The 18,907-nt window shown below is 53.0% G+C and overlaps 1 protein-coding gene across 1 annotated transcript; it reads left to right on the plus strand.

Annotated features, from left to right (window-relative positions):
- The first annotated feature begins 3,113 nt into the window (after positions 1 to 3,113).
- On the plus strand, positions 3,114 to 18,180 carry LOC117876583 (protein FAM107B-like). Its single transcript, XM_034768835.1, has 5 exons — positions 3,114 to 3,189; positions 10,079 to 10,226; positions 10,881 to 11,025; positions 11,499 to 11,531; positions 18,061 to 18,180. Exons 1-5 carry the CDS (start codon positions 3,114 to 3,116, stop codon positions 18,145 to 18,147), a joined length of 489 nt encoding a protein of 162 aa, XP_034624726.1. The 3' UTR covers positions 18,148 to 18,180.
- Positions 18,181 to 18,907: the final 727 nt, after the last annotated feature.

Below are 18,907 nucleotides of genomic sequence, written 5' to 3' on the forward strand. Positions count from 1 at the left end.
GGACCCATGAAGACTAGCCCCAGTTTGAGGCTCTGCCCCTGAAGTCCTATTGGCGGAGTCCCAGAGCAACTGATGGGCCTGCTGGCCCTACTTAAACCAGGAATGGGAAGCTATCAGGACAACTGGGCTCCACCATGCTCTGGACTGTGTGCTCTCTGCTCCCCTGGCTTCCGGACCTGGCAACTGATGTTTGGTTGCAATTTCCAATGTGTCTCCTGACCTGGCCTGATTCTGGTTCCTGACTTGTGGTTCTGATCTCCAGCGTGTCTCCTGCTTCTGACCTCCAGATATCCTCCTGACCCAGCTGAGCCCTGACTTTGGCTCATGACTGCAGACGCTGGCTCTGACTAGGGCAACCACATTTTCAAAAGGCAAAAGTGGGACACATGCAGGAGCCTCCCACATTCTGTGGCCTCAACCCCCTGTTCCTCTTTTTCCCCCTGAAGCCCCACTCCCTGGCCAGGCCGGAAGCTGGAGCTGTGTTGCAGGCAGTGCTAAGAGCCACTCAGGGAGCCCTGGCCACTGTGGGGAGACTCAGACCCTCCACCTCCCCTGGGCCTGGGTGCCCGAGAGCAGACCCCTGCCTGGGTCCCTACTGTCCTGGGGGTGTGTTGCCAAGGGCAGGTGGAGGGTCCGGGGCTCAGCACAGCAGCCCAGGCTCCCTGGGTGGCTCCTACCACAGACAGGCTCTGGTTTCTGGCAGGGCTAAGAGATGGGGCTTTGCGAGGAAGAGAAGGAACCAGGGGTAGGGCCTCATGGGAAGAGGCTGGCGTCACCCCTGAGCCTCAGGCAGGCAGAATGGCACCTCAGGGAATCTGGGACAAATGCTGTCCTGGAGTCATTCAGTCCAGGACGGGACTTGAAGTCTGCATTTCACAACTGTCCTGCCCAATTCGGGTGGCTGGTCACCGTAGACCCATAGGTCTGGCTGCCCTTGACCTGGCTGTGATGACAACCTCTTGTTCTTGGGGGATGTCCCTCACTTTGGTTGCTGTTCTAACTCCTGGCAGTTGGCACAGAAGGGTCAGTTCTACAGTGGGATGGGGCACCCAGGGCCTAATATGGGCAGCACTGGTCACTGCTGTGTCACGCTGCAGACAGTGCAGGGCCCATAATAGTGAGCTGCATTGATCTGGCCCCTTTCCGCTGTGTGTCTCAATGCTCTTTACACAGGTCGGTCAGTATCCCCGTTTTACAGACCGGGGCCAAGGACTGAGCCAGCTGAAGAGCTGGCACTAGAGCCCAGGGCTGAGAACTCTGATCCGGCTCTTACCACAAACCACCTTCTGTCAGAGCTAGGGCTGGAAGCCAGGCCTCCAGCCCCTCCCTGATCTAACCACGAGACCCCATTCCCCTCTCAGCCTGGCAACCCAACCTAGGAGTCTTGACTCCCAGTCCCCTGCACTAGCCACAAGCCCTACATATCATTGCGGGGACAGAAACAGGAGGGTTGCAGGCAGTCACCTGTCTTAATGCTAGCTCATGTGGGCCTCCTCCGGAGCACCAGTCACCCCATTCACGGGAAAAACTGAGAACCCCTCCGTGGCCATGCCTGACTGAGCTGCAGCAGAGCAGGCTGGAGTCTCCCTACTGAAGCCATGTTGTGGAGGGCAATACAGCCTGTGAGATAAGACACAGCTGGGGACTCGGCAAACTTGGTTCTATCCCTGGTTCTGCCACTGCCTTGCTGTGACTTGGGAAGTCTCTGTTCAGCACTATAGGGCAGGGGTGTCTTGCTGTGTGTACCACACCTGGCACCCCCTGCCTAGCCTCTCAGTGCCACTCCAGCATGCGGCCTACAGCTTTCCAAAAGTGGCTGCAGCCAGAGCGCTCCCCTGGCAGTGCTGGCTGACAGGAACACTCCGTCTCCAAACCTGCTCCCCTCGCCTCTCTCTTCACCACACACACCCGCAAGCCAGCTGGTGGGGGAGGGGAAGTGCTTTGCACTGTAAGGCTCTGTGCCACTGTAAGCTCTCCAGTGTAGCCGCTTTAAGTCCAGTGACAACCTGGCTCATTCCTGATCTCCCTCACCCTGCTGGCTAAGCTGGGGCTGGAGTTAGTGCTGGGGGACGTCGCGCACTGACTCCGCAGCTGGCAGCCGAGTTCCCCAATCAGAATTGGGCCTGAACTAAAAACCTGCATCCGAAGACCCCCAAACTCGGAGGTCAGAGTCAGCTCGGGTCTTTGCAGACCTCTCTGTATCCCCTGCTAAGATCTGGGCATCTGAGCATGGCATGGCTGGCTTCCCTGCAGCCCCTTTGCCACTTATAAAATGCCCAGGTTTTCTGGAGCACTTTCCCCTGGGAGGGCTCAGTGTTTTACAAAGGCAGCTCACTGTCAATACCCTCGGCTGACGCATGGGGCAACGGGCACAGAGGGGGAAGGGGCTCATGCACCAGAGCTAGGAATATAGCCCAAGGCTCTGGGCAGGACTCCACGCACTGGGTCACAGCAGCATAGCCTAGGTTCGTAGGACCCAGGCCCAGCCTTGCCCTTGGGGCAGGAATGCATTTTTATTTCATGTGCTTTTTTTTGTCCTGTCTCTGAACACAAACTTTTCATTTTCCAGGGTGACTTCAAAGCCCAGCAGAGCAGCGTGAGCCCAGGTATGAGTCCCTTCTCCTGGAGTAGAGAGCAGGGAGGCCCTGCTGCCCAGGGAATGAGAACCCAGGAGAGCCAATTGTTTTGGGGATGGGACTGGGCATGGGATTGAGTTTTGCCTCTTTCCATGCCAGCAAGTTTTCTCATGGGCCACTGATGAGGGGCTCATTCCCACTGCATGGAGAAGCTGTGTGGCCCCCAGCTGAGAGCAGTCTCTCGGGCTCCCCTTTTCAAAGGGCTGCCAACCTTGCTAACCTGTCCCTGCAGTCCCCCCAGCCAGAGGTGAAAATAAAGCGTACCGGTAAGAAAGTGGCCGCTGGTACGGGCCGGTACACAGCTGATGTTAAAGCGCTGCCATGGCAGCACTTTAAGCACCATGCCGGTAGGGCCACTGATGGGGTGGGGGGGAAAGGGGCAGCTTCCCTGTGGCCCGGTAATTTAAAAGGGCCCGGGGCTCCTGGCAGTGGCCGGAGCCCCGGGCCCTTTAAATCGCTGCCGTAGTCCCAGGCGGCATGGGCTGGGCAGTGCTGAAGGGCTGGCTGAGGGAGTCAGCCACCCTGCTCAGGAGCCCAGCCGCCCTGCCTACCGGTAAGTCCTTTAAGTTACTTTCCCTCCTGCCCTCAGCCTTATTGTCTGCTCTGGACCGAGATTGTAGGACATGACTAGAGATTTGGGGCTCCCCCCATGAGACACTCTACAGAGGCCTGATTGTTAGAGGGTGGGCAATCAGTGACTCAAGCTAGGCACACCAAAAACGAGGCATCCCAAATCACAAGGCGCTCTGAGAAATCTGGGTCCTGGTTTCTCCATATTGGCCAGATGTAGGAGAATAGAGAGACCATTTAAGGACACATTTTCCAATGTATATATCTGCACATAGGTCATAGGTACAGTCCCACGTATCCTGTGAATACCAAACACTACACAGCCTTGTTAGCCAAGCCTCAGTTATCTGAAACACCCTGAGATCACAAATAGTTATGAGCTGTTAATATTTAAAACAGGTGCTACAGGTGACAGAGGGAATTACAGATCAGTTAACGTTTAGTTCAGTGTCATGTACTGGTCGAAACATTAAGTTAAGAATAGAATGTTAAAACACCTAGCTGGTCATGATACCAACCGGCTTCTACAAAAGAAAGTCATGCTTTGCTAACCCATTAAAATACCATGTGTCAACAAAATAGGAGATAAAGGACAGCCAGGTGATGTAATTCATTTGAACTTTCAAAAAGTGTTCGACAAAACAGTTCACAGCTTCTTGTGAGGGAAGTTGTGTGTGTGTGTGTGTGTGTGTGTGTGTGAGAGAGAGAGGGGGGGGGGTAAACTTCTGTCATGGATCAGAAACTAGTGATGGCAGTAAACATGCAATAGCAGGAGCAAGGTTGTAGTAAATGCCCTACTACACTGACATAATAACTCCACCTCCATGAGGGGCGTAGAGCTTATGTCGATGTAGTTAGGGTGACACAGGGTCTGTGTAGATCCTGCGGGTTACTGACATCAGCTGTTGGCTGTCATTCTTGTCAGTTCCCATGGCTCCCAAAGCCTGGCTCACAACTCCAGCTGTCACCCCTGGGCAGGTGGGGGGCTCCAGCTAGACCCCCTGGGCTCCCTGCTCCCAGCCCAGCTGCTGCCCGGAGGCTCCCCGATCGCCGCAGGGAGCCGAGAGGGTGGGGCTGTGTACAGAGCTGAGAGCCCAGGCTCTCAGCCCCTGACACTGCCCCTCTTCAGTCAGTGGAAGCGCGTCTGGTGAGCATGTGCACCACCGACAGAAGGAGGGTAGAGTGGACATGCATCACTGCAGTAATTACTACGGTGGTTGTAAGATGACCTAACATAAGTTGACTTAAGTTTCTAGTGTGGACATTCCCTGAGAGTGGGATTCATGGAAACCAGAGTGTTGAGCAGAGAGCTGCCTGAGCCAGCCATGGTGAGAGGCAGAAGACAGGGGTGTGACCCAAGCCCTGCCCCTCAAAGGGACTTCAGGCTAGAGGGAAGTGCTTTGCTCCACTTGGGAGTCACAGCCACAAACCTAGGGTGACCAGATGTCCCGCTTTTATAGGGACAGTCCCGCTTTTGGGGGCTTTTTCTTATATAGGCTCCTATTACTCCCCACCCCGTGTCCTGATTTTTTTACACTTGCTAGCTGGTCACCCTACATGGACCCTTATAATATATGGAGATATACCTATCTTATAGAACTGGAAGGGACCTTGAAAGGTCATTGAGTCCAGTCCCCTGCCTTCACTAGCAGGACCAAGTACTGATTTTGCCCCAGATCCCTAAATGGCCCCCCTCAAGGATTGAACTCACAACTCTGAGTTTAGCAGGCCAATGCTCAAACCACTGACCTATCCCTCCCCTTTGTCTAGTGCCTACGCCAGGTCAGCCCTTTCTTGCAAAAAATCTCACTGCAGACATGGTCTCCATCTACCCCAGGCTCAGAGCACGCCCTGGGCTGTGGGAGACCCAGGTTTGAATCCCCACTCTGCCTGATTCAGAGTCGAGCCTCACATCCTGGTCTTCTCCCTCCTGGGTGAGTGCCCTAATAACAGACTATTGGCTATTTTAGGGGGGGAAGCTATTTCATTAATTTAGATGGAATCAGTGAGTTCAAAGAGCCGAAGGTGTTAACATGTTGCACAGTGACAGGGCTGGTAAGCCGGGTTTGGGGTTTAGTATACAGAGACCTCAGCCTGCTCAGCACCTGTGGCATTCAACCATTAAACATCTTTTAACTCTTTAATAAAGCTACAGGGAAGACAGATAAATCATTTGCAATGTAAAGTATTGTAACACCACCCTCACTGCCTTTAGCTGGAGAGTCTTTAGACAGAAGCCACCCTTTGACAATTTTAGATGGTATCAGAGCTGGTATTAATTATCCATTTGGGGCAAAGAGCAGAAGTTAGCTGGGCTGGGCTGGAGCTGTCTTTGCTGTGGTTGTTAAAGTCTGATCCTGTTCCCTAGCAGACAAACCCAGCCCCACACACACCCACAAGAGAGGAGAACAGAACCGCCAGGAGAGGAAATGTAGCTTCTGTCTCTGGGGTTGACTCTCAGGCCTTGGCTACACTGGCGCTGTACAGCGCTGCAACTTGTTGCGCTCAGGGGTGTGAAAACGCCCCCCCCCCTCCAAGCGCAGTGAGTGCAGCGCTGTAAAGCGCCAGTGTTATCAGTGCCTGCAGCGCTGCACGCTCGCTCGCAGCGCTGCAAGCTATTCCCCTTGGAGAGGTGGAGTACATACAGCGGCGCGACTACACTCATGCTTCCCAAGTGTAGCCAAGGCCTTACTTGCTACAACAGTGTTGGGAAAACCCAGGCCCAGCACACGCTCTGATCAGCCACTCTGGCTACGTCTACACGAACACTGCAATTACACACCTGCGGCTGGCCTGTGCCAGCTGACTCGGGCTGGGGTTAAGGGGCTGTTTATTTGCAGCATAGGCCTTGGCTACACTCGGGACTTCAAGCATGAGTGTAGTCGCACCACCAGCGCTGCGAGAGAGCTCTCGCAGTGCTGTATGTACTCCACCTCTCCGAGGGGAGTAGCTTGCAGCGCTGCGAGTGAGCGTGCAGTGCTGCAGGCTCTGATTACACTGGCGCTTTACAGCGCTGTATTCGCTGCACTGGGGGGGTGGGGGCATTTTCACACCCCTGAGTGCAGCAAGTTGCAGCGCTGTACAGCGCCAGTGTAGCCAAGGCCATAGACATTCAGGCTTAGGCTGCAGTCTGAACTCTGGGACCCTCCCACCTCGCAGGGTCCTAGAGCCTGGGTTCCAGTCTGAGCGTGAATATCTATGCTCCACTTAAACAGCCCTCAGCCTGAGCCCAAGTCAGCTGGCACAGGCCAGCCGCTGGTATCTAATTGCAGTGTAGACATACCCACTGAGACCTGGCAACTTGTGCCAGCATCGGGCTGTTTAGGGCATTGCCTCTTTCTGCTCACAGGCTCACAGCAGTGGTGTAAAATATACGTCTTGGCCAGTTGAGCCAGACTCTCATTATAGAAAGGTAAAAGGAGAGAGAGAGGAAAGAATCATAGGACTGGAAGTGACCTCGAGAGGTCATCTAGTCCAGGCCCCTGCACTCATGGCAGGACTAAGTATTATCTAGACCATCCATGACAGGTGTTTGTCTAACTTTGCTCTTAAAAATCTCCAATTATGGAGATTCCACCACCTCCCTAGGCAACTTATTCCAGTGCTTAACCACTCTGACAGTTAGGAAGTTTTTCCTAATGTCCAACCTAAACTACCCTTGCTGCAATTTAAGCCCATTGCTTCTTGTCTTATCCTCAGAGGTTAAGAACAATTCTTCTCCCACCTCCTTGTAACAACCTTTTATGTACTTGAAAACTGTTATCATGTCCCCTCTGTCTTCTCTTTTCCAGACTAAACAAACCCATTTTTTTTCAATCTTCCCTCATAGGTCATGTTTTTTAGACCTTTAATCATTTTTGTTGCTCTTCTCTGGACTTTCTCCAATTTGTCCACATCTTTTCTGAAATGTAGTGCCCAGAGCTGGACACAATACTCCAGTTGAGGCCTAGTCAGAGCAGAGTAGAGCAGAAGAATTATTTCTCATGTCTTGCTTACAATACTCCTGCTTATACATCCCAGAATGATGTTCGCTTTTTTTGCAACAGCATTACACTGTTGACTCATATTTAGCTTATGGTCCACTATGACCCCCAGATCCCTTTCCGCAGTACTTCTTCCTAGGCAGTCATTGCCCATTTTGTGTATGTGCAACTGATTGTTCCTTCCTAAATGGAATACTTTGCATTTGTCCTTATTGAATTTCATCCTATTTACTTCAGACCATTTCTCCAGTTTGTCCAGATCATTTTGAATTTTAATCCTATCCTCCAAAGCACTTGCAACCCCTCCCAGCTTGATATTGTCTGCAAACTTTATAAGTGTACTCTCTATGCCATTATCTGAATCACTGATAAAGATACTGAACAGAACCAGACCCAGTACCAATTCCTGCAGACCCACTCAATGTGCCCTTCCAGCATGACTGTGAACCACTGATAACTACTCTCTGGGAATGGTTTTCTAACCAGTTGTGCACCCACCTTATAGTAGCACCATCTAGGTTGCATTTCCCTAGTTTGTTTATGAGAAGGTCATGTGAGACAGTATCAAAAGCTTTACTAAAGTCAAGATATATCATGTCTACCGATTCTCCCCTATCCACAAGGCTTGTTACCCTGTCAAAGAAAGCTGTCAGGTTGGTTTGACATGATTTGTTCTTGACCAATCCATGCTGACTGTTACTTATCACCTTATTATCTTCTAGATGTTTGCAAATTGATGTTTAATTTGCTCCATTATCTTTCCAGGTACAGAAGTTAAGCTGAGTGATCTGTAATTCCCCAGGTTGTCCTTATTTCCCTTTTTATAGATGGGCACTAGATTTACCCTTTTCCAGTCCTCTGGGATCTCTCCTGTCTTCCATGACTTTTCAAAGATAATCGCTAATGGCTCAGCTATCTCCTCAGTCTCATAGACTCATAGACTTTAAGGTCAGAAGGGACCATTATGATCATCTAGTCTGACCTCCCGCATGATGCAGGCCACAAAGCCGTCCCAATCCTTTCCCTTGACTCTGCTGTTGAAGTCCCCAAATCCTGTGGTTTAGAGACTTCAATTAGCAGAGAGTCCTCCAGCTAGCGACCCCTGCCCCATGCTGCGGAGGAAGGCGAAAAACCTCCAGGGTCTTTGCCAATCTACCCTGGAGGAAAATTCCTTCCCGACCCCAAATATGGCGATCAGTAGAACCCCGAGCATGTAGGCAAGATTCTCCAGCCAGACCCTCATTGGCTAGTCAGCTCCTTGCAGCACCGGCTCCAGGCACCAGCTAAAGAAGCAGGTGCTTGGGGCAGCCAATACCAATGGGCGGCACTCCGGCCGCTATTGGGGCGGCACGTTCGGGTCTTCGGTGGCAATTTGGCGGTGGGTCCCTCAGTCCCTCTCGGAGTGAAGGACCTGCCGCCGAAGAGTGGAGCGGCGCGATCATGCTGCTGTGGCGCCTTTTTTTTTTTTTTTGCCGCCGCTTGGGGCGGCAGAAAACGTGGAGCCGGCCCTGGCTCCTTGAGTATTCTAGAATGCATTTCATCAGACCCTGGTGACTTGAAGACATCTAACTTGTCTAAGTAATTTTTAACATGTTCTTTCTCTCTTTTAGCCTCTGATCCTACCTCATTTTCACTGGCATTCACTGTAAACATTCACATAAACGTCCAATCATCATCAAGCTTCTTGGTGAAAACCAAAACAAAAAAGTCATGAAGCAGCTCTGCCATTTCCACATTTTCTGTTATTATCCCTCCCCCATTGAGTAACAGGCCCACCCTGTCCTTGGTCTTCCTCTTGCTTCTAGTGTATTTGTAGAATGTTTTCTTGTTACCCTTCATGTCTCTAGCTAGGGGAAAGAGAAGAAATAAGGTGGGGAAGGCAAAGATCACACACGGGGAGGTGGGGGCGGGGCAGGCAATGGCAGATTGACATCCCAGATGGTATTTGGGATTTAGTCAGAGCAAATAGAGGTGCTGGTGTCATCTGGGTCCCTGTCTCTGGCCTAGTCTGGTCAGAAGGCAGTGTGCTGAATGGGGAGCCCCTGAACTAGCCAATGGGAGATGCCAACGCCAGGAGTGTGCCAAGCCCCTCCCCCCTGAGATAGGCACCCGAGTCGGGGCTGCAGGGAGGTGCCTCGCTCTCCTAGTGATCGGCCAATGGGAAGCTGCTACTGGAGCCAGGTGGCGTAAGTAGCTAAGGTGTCCCTGGTGGGACTGAGTTAGGGGCCTTCTCACTCCACACCGAATGGCTAGTGGAGGAGGGGGTTGTGCAGCCCGCCTGCTGACTGGCAGCCCAGGAGATAGAACACGTCTCGGGGATGGGGACCCAGGATCAACCCCCCAGCTCTGCCCAAGGGGAGAGAGGCTTTGTGCAGTGGTCTCCCCCCCACCAGGAGCATGCTCTAACCACTGGGTGAGGGGACAGTCAGATGAGGGGCTCCTGCAGGCTCTCCTGTGGAAGCTGTTCCACGGTGGGTAAATAATGAAAGGGTGACTGGAGCAGGGGGCTGGACCTCGGGGCTCCCTCCTGGTGGTGCCCAAGCACTGGGCTACAAAATCATTCTCTCTCTCTCTCGGCCCACTGACTGCTGAAATATTTATCTGCAGTGGAACAGTCATGGACCCGCGAGAGAGAAGCCCACCATGGAGGGGGTGCCATGCTCAGCAGGGAGCTGCTTGGTTTCCACAGGGATCTTGGAGGAAATCCCCCTCCACTTGGACATGTAAGCCATCTGAGAGCAATAGGGGGGGGCTGTGGTGCTCCCCTCCAAGGGGGAGGGGCCTGACACTTTGCGGTGCCCACGTGGAAGTGGAGCATGGTGAGGAATGGTGGGACCCCAGTCCGTGCCCTCTATGGCTGGCCTCACTCACTCCATCTTTGCATTGCAGAGGCAGGCAGCAGGGGCTGTGACCCTGGCACTTACCTCGCAGCAGGTAGCAACAATGGCCTCATTGAGCCAAAGAAGCTGCCGAACCCAGTCAGAGAGTCCAAAACCCACCAGGAGCTCCATCGGGAGCTGCTGTTCAGCCACAGGAGGTGAGTGATGCTGCTGGGTGCCCAGAGGGAATGGGGCCAAGGGAAGAGTTACTCCAGCTGGAGCAATGAGGCAGTGCCAGGTCCTTGGCCTTTCCTACTTTATGTGGGAGCTCCTTGGCACTCCTGATCCTCAGGCACCTCCCGCAGTCTGCCTGAATTTGCCAAACAGCGCTGGTGTCCCCAGTTATGGGCTGTGGTTCCCTCGGCAGGCCTGGATCAGTGGGCCGGGAGCAGGAGTCCCTGAGAATACTCCTGAGGTCAGTCTCTCCCATGACAGCACGGATGCCTCACAGACCTGGGCAGCTTCCGAGAGTCCGCTGGAAGGGGACACTGAGAGGGACGTGTGTCCTGTACTGGTTGCTCCGGGGGCAGGGACGTGAGCAGAATGGTGCCAGGCCTGGGGGCAGGGAGCTTGGAAAATGAATACATTATCCCCAGGAGAGCAAATGCAAGGCCCTGAATACAACCAGGCCAGCTCTGCTGCCGGGGGGACTGTCATGGCATCCCGCAGGTTCTGACTGGGCCTGGGAGCGGAGGAAACAGGGTGGGCAACTGAATGAGAGAGGGAGAAAGGAGGCAGTGAGAGAGGGCAGGTGCAGAAGAAACAGGGAAGCCCCCCCACTTCAGTAAAGCCTGTTTGATCCCTCTCCACAGGGGGCTGTTGCCAGAACACAAACCAGAGCTCCAGAAGGTTCTGGAGACCAGGAGATTCAAGCAGCTGAAGCAGCAGCAGGAGTCACAGAGGCCTCTGACGGATCTGGAAGAGGAGCTGAGGAAACGACACCGGATGCTGGAGCAGGTCTGTGCCAGCCAGTCAATCACTAATCCAGCACCCGTGGCCACAGGATCAGAGCCCTTCTCTCACACCCAGCAAGAAACAGCAACAATCTTCCCCTTTCTCGTCTCCCCTCCTGCAACCTCGTTAGTTTATAGGGTCATCCTGTGCTCTGTGGTGCGTGAGTGGGCGCTGAAGTGCGTGTGAGTGGGAGAATACAACTCATGAAGGGGGAAAGCTAAGTCAAAATGAGAGTCAGCTGCGAAGCTCATGAGCATGGTGATGCCTGTGATCATCTTATCTCTAGGGGCAGTCAGTCCAAGCAGCAGAATCTTTAGTAGTGCTGCTTGGCTGACAGTCCAAGTCCAGCCCCTGTGAAAGTTCTGTCTCGCACACTCTAAACCTACAATGTAGGTTGACCTAGCTAAATCCCTCAGGGCTGTGAAAAATTCTGTACCACGTGTAATGTAGTTAGGTCAACCTGACCCCACCTGTAGATGCAGCTAGGTCAACAGAAGATTTCTCTGGAGGCAGTGGATTTACTACAGTAAATTGCTGTGTAAGGATGTCGCGTGCCTGCTGGAGCTCACAGCCCCAGCCCCCTTACCATGCCGCTCAGAGCGCTGGTGCCGGCAGCACAGCGTGCTGGGTCTCCGCAAGGGGGAGGAAGCGGGGGAGGGGCCGGGGGCGCCTCCCCAGCCGGGAGGTCGGGCGGGCCGGGCAGGACGGTCCCGCGGGCTGGATGTGGCCTGCGGAGCGGAGTTTGCTCACCCGCCTGCCCCTTTAGGAACCAGTTCTACACCGGCTTCTAAATTTAACAACCGGTTCCAGCTCACCACTGAGGACATGGATTCGGATATAATTGGATTTTTTTCTGATGTTTTGGTTGAGAATTAGGGGTTTGGTTGCAGATCCAGTTTGAGTTTTGGCAGATGGTTTGGGTGTGGCTTAGGGATTGGATTGGGATGTGGTTTGGGGTTTGTCTGATGTTCCAGTTGTAGAATAGGGGTTGTTTTGGTATTTAGTTTGAGGTTTGGTGGACGGTTTGGGTGTGGAATAGGGATTGGGTTGGGATGACTTTCAAGGTTTACCTGATGACTTGGGTGTATGATAGGTGTTGGATGGGGATCAGGTTCAAGGTTTGGCCACTGATTCGGGTTTGGGGTTGTGATGCAGTTCAAGGTTTTTCTGGCTGTTTGGAGTAGGGGTTGGGTTTGGATCGAGTTTAAGTGTTGGCTCATGGTCGGGTGTGGACTAGGGGTTAGTTTTAGATTCTATTCAGGATTTGGCTGGCAGTTCAGGTGTGGAGTAGTGATTGGGTAGGAATCTGGTTTGAGGTTTGGCTGATGATTCTGGTGTGGAGCAGTGATGTGATTGGGAACATGTTTGACATTTGGCGGACAGTTCGGGTATGGAGTAGTGTAGTAGGGTTGCGCCGGGGTTCTACCCTCCGAGACTGAGGGGTGCCACACCGGCTCACTAAAGTGCAGGCAGTCCAAGCTCAGTTCCCTTTACGCAGGGGCTGAGTGGCCCACAGTTCAGGAGCTCAGGCCCTTAGGCAGGGGCTGAGCGCTAATTAACAGTTTAAGCAGGCCAAGGCCTGGATCAGGGCGGGCACACACAGTCCCAGCTCAAGCCCTTTGGGGCAGGGTTTGAGCAAACAAGCAGTTAAGGGGCTCAGGCCCTCTGGTGCAGGGGCTGAGCAGACAAGCAGTTCAGGAGCCCAGGCCCTGGGTCAGGGCGGGGCACAAACAGTCACAGCTCAGGCCCTTGGATGCAGGGGCTGAGCAAACAAGCAGTTAAAGTAAGCCCAGGCTCCCACCTGAGCGTTGGGTGAGGGGGAAGCCTGCCACCTGTGCGGGGTGGCAGGGGGGAACGCAGGCCCACCTGTTGCCGGCACAGGGGCCCGAGGACAGCAACAGTGAGGTTCGTTGCCCGGAGTGCTTCACGCCAATAAACATACCGGGGTGGAGAAACAATCAAAGTTTATTTGAGATCTCAAAGTGGTGCAAGGAGACAGGCAAGTCTCAAATCGAGCACACCAGCAAAAACAGTTTATCTCTTCTTTATACACTTTACAACTAAGCCCCCTTCTCTCCCCCTCCCCTCTCTACCGAAGGCAGGTTTATACATTTAAGCAACTAAATCATTCTAGGGCTATAAATCTAGCTTGTTAGTAACTTCTCTCTAAACAGTTATTTGGTCCTGTTTACCCTTAGTTTATTACCCCTTCCCCAGCTAGAAACATGCAAACCTCATCATTATTGTTTGGTACCTGAAATGAACAAGGTCGTAATTGCTAACTGGCTATTTACACATTCCAATTCCTGTCCTTGGTTGTTAAGGTCGATTAGAGTTAAACATGGAAGGACAGAGTTTAAACATGGAAGAACTNGTTAAGGTCGATTAGAGTTAAACATGGAAGGACAGAGTTTAAACATGGAAGAACTCTGGCTCAGGCAGGCATAGTAACCCCAACACACCCACTCCACTGCGTTCCAGCCCGGGGCCCTAGGAGCGGTTACTGCCGCTGCCGGTCAGTGGGGTATCCTGACCGAAACACACTGACATCGGCTCACAGGCCTCTGCCGCCTGACCGGGGTTGGCTACCCCTGGGTTACTTCCATGTTCCCCCTCGGGGCCTACCTCATTGGTGATGCCGGGTTCGGGCCAGTCCAGGAGCATCGGTTCCTCGGGTGCGGGGCTTTGGGGCCGGTCCGGCAGCTCTCCCCCAGGGTAACTGGCACGGGGCAGGCTTGCCTCCTCCTCGGGGCAGCTGGTCCGGGGCAGGCCTGGCCAGTCCTCCTCAGGGTAGCTGGCACGGGGCAGGCTTGGCCAGTCCTCCTCGGGGTAACGAGTCCGGGGCAGGCTGGGCCAGTCCTCCTCGGGATACCTGGCGAGAGGTAGGCTTGACCGGCACGGGGAGTTGCAGGCGGCCTGCGGCTGTCTCCCCAGCGGGAACTCGGCCTGGGACGTCTGCTCTCTCTGGCGGTCTGGCTCCCACTGAGCTCTGCTGGCGGGCTTTTACTTCCGGGTTGGGGCCGTGACCTCGGAGGGGTGGGCCCCGGACCCGGTGGCTCCGCCCACGCTGGGGTTGGAGGGAGCTCGGCCCTGTCAGAGACGGAGGGGTGCCACACCGGCTCACTACAAGTAGGGATTGGGTTACAATCTAGTTGGAGGTTTGGCTGACAGTTTGGTTGTACAGGAGAAGTTTGGTTGGGATCAGCTTCGAGGTTTGGCTACTGTTTTGGGTGAGAAGCAGTGGTTGTGTTGGGACTCAGTTTGAGGTCTGGCTGATGGCGTGGGTGTGGAGTAAGAGTTCAGTTTGGATCTGGTTCAAGGTTTAGCTGATGATTTGTGTGCTGAGTAGGTGTTGGGTTGGGATCTGGTTCAAGATTTGGCTCATGATTTGGGTGTGGAGTAGGGTTGCGTTTTGTCAGGTTTGAGGTTTGGCTACTGGTTCAGATGTGGAGTAGGAGTTGGGGTGGGATTCAGTTCGAGTTTGGGCTGGGAGTAGGGGTTGGGTTGAGGATTGGGTGACGGTTCAGGTGGGGAGTATAGGTTGGGTTGCAGTTTGGATTGAAGTTTGGCTGATAGTTCTGGTGTGGAGTTTTATTTGGGTTGGAATCTAATTTGAGGTTCAGCTGATTCATGTGTGGAGTAGGGGGTTGGGTTCAGGTCTGGTTCAAGGTTTGGTGATGGTTTGGGTGTGGAGTAGGAGTTAGTTTGGGATTTCATGAGAGGTTTGTCTCATGGTTCGAGTGTGCAGTAGGGACTGGTTTGGAAACTGATTCAAAGCTTGACTTAGGGTTAGATGTGGAATTTAGGTTGGCTTGCAATCCAGTTTGTGGTTTTGTTACCAGCTTTGCCTGTTACTTTGGGGTACGCTAATTTATTAGGGTTACTCTTCTGGGAGGGGGTGTGTTCTGTAATTCTATCAATGTGCTGCATGTGTTACTTGTGTTCTCATACAGAGCTCTGCTTCTCCCTACTGTAAGTTCCCTCCCAATGGAGCTATCCTGCAGGACCTCAGTTCCCCAGGGCTCGGTTACTCCAGCCCCAGAATCAGACACACACAAAACACACGCCTGAGAGGACCGGGTCAATCAGCACTCGCAAGCTGACCCCTTATATGTCCCTGGATGCAGCAGGCTGGGTTGAACAGCACCGCCAAGCTGTCACCCTCATAGGCCCTGGATACTGCACCGGAATAAAGCATGCCTGAGCAGGCTGGGTCGAGCAGCACTTTCAATCTGACACCCTCACATGCCCCTGGACTCAGCAGACTGGGTTGAGAAGCACTTCCAAGCTGCTACCCTCATATGTCCCAGGTTCAGCACGTCTTTATCCCCACTTTCACATTACAATTGTTCTGGGAGTAACCCACTTGATGAGCAAACCCCACAGGATTTTTGGGTGCTGCAGAGATCTTTTAGCTTAGGTACAAGGAGCGTTGCTGCAGAGCGAATGGGGAAGCCAAAACACCCACGCGGGGGAGGGGAGACAGAGAGCTGGGTTCTCACCACTCCATGAAGCTTGAATCGAGCGGGGGTCCCAGAGGGTGGTGGTAACTGAGGGTCCGGAGTGCTGGAGACAGGCAGAGCCCCCAGCATGATCAGTTAGGAGAAGATGAAGTCCCAGTGGAACTGACGCAGATTTTTAGATCCAGGTATCAGAGCACTTACTTGAGCATGGGTAGGGGTTTTTGTAGAGAAAGAACAATGGTTCAAGGGAGAACACTAGATTTGTTTATGGGTAAACTGATGGCTCAAGGGAGTATACCAAAGTTGTTTTGTTCAGGCTAGACAATGGGAGCTGATCATTCCTGGCTATGGATGGTGTTCCAATTAGGGAGCTTCACTGTTTTGGATACCAATAAAGAATTTATTGCTAGAATTGGTCTGATAACTACTGAGCTGGGTGTGTGCAGGCGTGGGTTTATTAACATCTGGAGCAGAGATCCCCCATGATGCAGTGCTTCCCTGCTTTTCTGGTCCCAGAGTTCCATGTGGTTCTTGCCTTGGAATCTCTGTTCTCCATTCTGTATGCTAATAGAGATGCTTCCTTGTCCCATCTTCGATGCAAATGTTTCCTTAATCCTGTCATCCTTATCCCAGGGGTTTAGGTGTGTGTCTCACTGCCTCTCCATTGCTTTTTGTAAGGGCGTGGCTACACTTGCAGATGTAGAGCGCTTTGAGTTAAACCAGCCTTCGTAGAGCACAGCAGGGAAAGCACTGCCATGTGTTCAAACTGTCGGCTTCAAGCGCAGTGGCGTGGCCACATTTGCGGCACTTGCAGCAGCATTGGGAGAGGTGCATTATGGGCAGCTATCTCACAGAGCACCTCTTCCCATTCTGGCGCTGTGGCTTGTGGGAAGGGGGCAGGGAGGTGCAGGGCATTCTGGGTCCTGTCCCAATGCCTCATGATGCATTGCTTCGCATCCCAGCAATCCCTGTGTTGCCATCCACATTTGGAGCCATCTTTCAACGTTTTTTGTACTGCGCACTCTGTCTTCCCTTTCGGTCTGTGGGAATGGATCCTGAACTTGTGAGGAATATGCTGATGGGTCTCGCAGGCATGTCACGAATTGCAGTCGAGTTACTCCTTAAGCAACAAACTGACAGTGAGGAGTCCAACGATGTCGACTCGCATAACGCATATGACACGAGATTGCTTGTGGCATTCACAGACATGCTCACCACAGTGGAACGCCGCTTTGGGGCTCGGGAAACAAGCACTGAGTGGTGGGATCACATTGTCATGCAAGTCTGGGATGATGAGCAGTGACTGCAGAACTTTCGGATGAGAAAAGCCACTTTCATGGGACTGTGTGCTGAGCTCGCCCCTACCCTGCAGCGCAAGCACACGAGATTGAGAGCTGCCCTGCTGGTGGAGGAGCGGGTGGCTATTGCAATCTGGTAACTCCAGACAGCTACTGATTGGTTGCTAACCAGTTTGGAGTTGACCGTTGGAATTGTGTTGATGCAAGTTTGCAGGGCCATTCATCGCATCCTGCTCAGAAGAACTGTGACTCTGGGTAACGTGTATGACATTGTGGCTGGCTTTGCACAATTGGGTTTCTCTAACTGTGGAGGGGTGATAGATGGGACGCATATTCCAATTCTGGCACCAGACCACCTAGCCTCAGAGTACATAAATCGGAAGAGGTATTTCTCTATGATTCTCCAGGTGCTTGTGGATCACTGTGGGCATTTCATGGACATTAACGCAGGCTGGTCTGGAAAGGTGCATGACGCACGCATCTTTCAGAACACAGGCCCGTTCAGGAAGCTGCAAGATGGGACTTTCTTTCTAGACCAGAAGATCACTGTAGGGGAAGTTGAAATGCCCATTGTGATCCTTGGAGACCCTGCTTACCCTTTAATGCCGTGGCTCGTGAAACCATACACAGGGAGCCTTGACAGCAGCAAGGAGCGGTTCAACAACAGGCTGAGTCGGTGCAGAATGACTGTTGAGTGTGCTTTTGGCCATTTAAAGGGCGTTGGTGCTGTCTGTATAGGAAGCTGGACCTGGCGGATGACAACATCCCCACGGTTATAGCCACGTGCTGTACCCTCCATAACATTTGTGAAGAGAAGAGTGAAAGCTTCACTCAGGCATGGAACTCGGAGGTTCAACACCTGGAGGCTGAATTTGAACAGCCAGAGACCAGGGCTATTAGAGGGGTGACACTCAAATTGAAAACCAGATCTCAATCCAGCATCTACTCCACAAGCAAACCATCAGACAAACCTGCAACCGAATCCCAAAACAATCCCTGCTCCATATCCTAACCACTAGTGAATCCTCAAACCAGATCCCATTGCAGACCTTACTCCAAAACCAAACCATCAGCAAAACTTCAAACCAAATCCCAACCCATGTGCACCTCAAAACACATCCATCAGCCTAAACTCGAAACCTTGGGGTTTGCATGGAGTCTGGTTTGGGGTTTGTCAGAAATGTCTTTTGGCATCACATTCCTCAGATCAGTTCAGCCAGGAGCTGTGCATTTTCTTTTCTCTGCAGTACGAGCGAGAGTTGGCCCTGAAGCGGGAGCAGGAGCACAGGCCTGAGTTCATCCTCGTCAAGGAGAGCCTGAAGAAGATCAAGCTGTCTGGAGAAACAGGCATGAGACAGACCTGAGGGGCAGGTGGCAGCGCCATCTCCTGGGGACTCTTGTAGAAGCAGCGGCTGAGGCATTCAGCATAAGGCCAGCACATTTTCCAGTGGGTCCCATCACAGCCCGCTTTGTCTGGTGCCTGCCCTAGCAAGTGGGAAATCATTAGTGACCTCAGAGAGGCTGACGATGGCAGAATGAGGGCAGGAGCAAGGGCCCCCTCTTTCTGAAGAGAGCTCTGATGAACGACTCTCCAGCCACAATTCTAGACCTGATGCCTCTGGGAGGGAGGATGTGGGGATGGGGAGCCTGTGTGCAAGGGAGTGGGCTGGACTTGGCTGTTTATATAACAACCGCCCCCCCCCGGGTGTGTCACACTTGTAGTTCTGCAGACTGAGCTCATTGAACATCCCAGGGTCGCCTTTCATTCCTTCATTTCCCCTCACCAGCTCTGTGGAAGGGCCCAGAGAACCATCGACTGAGAGTCACCTGGTTACCTTCGGTGGCTGGCTGTCAGCTCCCTGCCACCACCAGCCTGTCAGCCACCCAAGCCCTCTCCTCCAGCCTAGGCCAGCCCTGATTTCACCCTGCCCATTAACACTAGGTGCACCCCAGGCCCCGAGTCCCTTCCAAGTGTTCCCCTGTGGTATCCAGCCCCCGACACCGGCTACTCACAGAAATTCCAGGTCCACTGCCCCCAAAGGAACCATGCACCTGAGGTTGCCAGTTTTGTCTTAAGCCTGTACCACACACAGCACTTGTAATAAAACAGAAAAAGGTCTATGT

Source organism: Trachemys scripta, chromosome 4 (assembly GCF_013100865.1).
Source record: "Trachemys scripta elegans isolate TJP31775 chromosome 4, CAS_Tse_1.0, whole genome shotgun sequence".
Classification (NCBI taxonomy): Eukaryota; Metazoa; Chordata; order Testudines; family Emydidae; genus Trachemys; species Trachemys scripta.